Source organism: Gekko japonicus, unplaced genomic scaffold, assembly GCF_001447785.1.
Source record: "Gekko japonicus isolate JY-2015 unplaced genomic scaffold, Gekko_japonicus_V1.1 scaffold761, whole genome shotgun sequence".
NCBI classification, from domain to species: Eukaryota; Metazoa; Chordata; class Lepidosauria; order Squamata; family Gekkonidae; genus Gekko; species Gekko japonicus.
In genome coordinates, this window is record NW_015177030.1 from 363,205 (window position 1) to 365,546 (window position 2,342).

Here is a 2,342-nt window from a genome sequence, read left to right on the forward strand (position 1 = left end):
GATGGGTGGGGTGGGGTGGGGGGCCTTGCAATGGAGAGATGGAAAACATGTGAGGAAGACACAGGCAGGGCAAATCAAAGGGAGCGTGCACGGGGAGGCAGGAAGCCGCTTCTGTTTCGGCTCCCACAATGGCCAATAATTGAGTCTTAGAATCATCTTTCGTCTTGGGAAAAACAGAAGTGTAAAAGCCCCACGGAGCGGCAAACGTGCCCAGACTGGAAACCGCCCCCCCCGCCCCCCATTGGTCCTCTGCTCAGGAAAAGCCACCCTCCCCGTCCCTCCCAGAAGACCCTGCCTGACCCAAGAAGAGGCGAGAGAGACCAGCCCGCTGGGTCCAGCTTCCCACACAGCGGGATGTTCAGCAAAGTGGAATTTAATACACTGACTTTCTTCCCAAGGTAGTAATTAATACAGTCAAACTCATGATTGGTACCACGAGATGCCAAGGAAAAGTGCAATGGCGGCAGGAGGGGGAGAGGCGCTGCTGCCCACCGCTGGACCGAGCACAGACGGGTGTGTGTGTTTTGTGGTATTAGAGGACAATGGGCAGCCTGTGAACTACAAGCCCCACAATGCTCCTTGTTTCCTGATCGCAGCCCTCGCTAGGAGCAAGGGCAAGTATTCCAACTTCTGCGGCCTTCCGGGAGCATTGGCCTGCCTTAGGCGGTGCTCTCAGCAGGAGGCACCTGGGCCTTGATGCTCGTCTTCGGCTGCGGGGGCCAGTCGGGGTCAAAGAGGAGCTCTTGGGCCAGACGCTTGTACTTGGCCCGGGGGGAGGCGTGCTGGCGGCAGGAGTAGCCGGGGGCCATCTCGTCCAGCTCCAACTGTGCGGGGAGGGAAAGGAAGGACGGCAGTTTTAGATTTACGCCTTGGAACCCATCAGCCCTCAGCCTGCCTTGTGCTCTCCTTCCAGGATGGCCTTTCCCAGAGGGCTGGACCTCTTCTGCCCACCCTCTTCTCACAAAGCCTCGGGGGACGGGCCCATATGACGCCCCCCCACCCTCTCCCATGCCAGTCCTCTCAAGAAGGCAAGGTCCTGACTGGAAACTGGCCATCTGACCTCCTCCCCAGGGCTACGCTCTGCAATCCTCTTGCTCCCTTTGCTTGGCACAGGAGGCCCCCCTGGCAGGCAAAGGCAGGCCTTGCACCACCCTGATGGCCAGGGGGTGGACAAGGCTTGGCTTGAGGGGGGTCAAGGTGGGGTCAGAACCGTGACTGGCTGAGCTCTTGCTTGGCATGGGAGACCCCCGGGCAGGCAAAGGCAGGCCAGGGGGTGGGCAAGGCTTGGCTTGAGGGGGGTCAGGGTGGGGTCAGAACCGTGACTGGCTGAGCTGGGCAGGAGGGAGTCAGGATGGCAGGAGTCATGGCAAAGCACAGCCAGGTGATCTGGCTTCCCGTCGCCTCCCCCAGAACTCAGGGCACCAACGCCTCCTTTTGAAGCCATCGCTTTGGAAGGCTTCTGGCATTCATGTGACCTGTACCCCTCCACTGCTCCATCATCCTGCCAAGCCCCCGCTTGTGGCCGCCTTCCACCTTTGTGCACTAGCTCACTGCCTGCTCCCCTGCTGCCTAAGGCTCCCACGTACCTGGGGGTAAGCGGCCCTGTTTGGGTATTCGTACTTCCGCTGAGTGTAGCAGACCCTCTGCCAGAGGACGTCGCAGTCGCAGACAAAGTTCTGGGGACGGGAGAGAAAGAGCTCTGGGCGCTGCAGGAGGGACTCCACGAGGATGGAGCTCCTCAGCCCAGGAAGATGGACCCGGCCGGCGGGCCGGACAGAGGAGGGGGAGCAGCCCCCCCCCCCAACCCGGGGCCAGCAATCCCAGATGGGGAGCGCCTCACCTCCAGGGAGAGGGACAGCACCAGGTTGCTCAGTGTCAAAGCCAGCAGGATGAGTCTCCACTCGTACGGGATGCAATCCAGCTGGGGGGGGGGGGGAGCGCGGCTCAGTTCTCAGGCCTCCTTTGAAGCCCCCCCCCCCAACCCACAAGACTGCCATTCTCGGGGCCCAGATTCAGTGGGCAAAGTGTGAGACTGTGCAGGGGCTCCACCACCACCACACGCCCCGCCTACGTCACGTGCCGTGCTCTGGCCCCATGCTTTGCAAAGGACCCTGAGGTGTCTCAGGAGGAGTGTGGGAGGCTCCTGCCAGGGTAGCTCAGTCCCCCACTGCTTTGGCCTACGGTGGGGCACCGGCAAACGCCGGGGCACAGCCCAGTGAGGAAACCTTTCCCAGCTCTGGGCCGGGTGGGGTGCGGCTGAGCCAGAGGGCCCAGGCTCAGACTCCTGCAGCAGCTCTCGACGGAAGGACTGCAGCCGGCAGGTGCTCCTGGGGAGGCCACAT

The 2,342-nt window shown here is 62.1% G+C and overlaps 1 protein-coding gene across 1 annotated transcript in view; it reads right to left on the minus strand.

The window, feature by feature from the left end:
- Positions 1-334: 334 nt before the first annotated feature.
- Positions 335-2,342, minus strand: part of LOC107124422 (probable cation-transporting ATPase 13A3) — an 18,890-nt gene continuing 16,882 nt past the window's right edge. The window contains 3 exon segments of the mRNA XM_015427887.1: positions 335-824; positions 1,587-1,676; positions 1,841-1,921. Coding sequence (XP_015283373.1) covers positions 660-824; positions 1,587-1,676; positions 1,841-1,921 — 336 coding nt within the window. The 3' untranslated portion in view covers positions 335-659.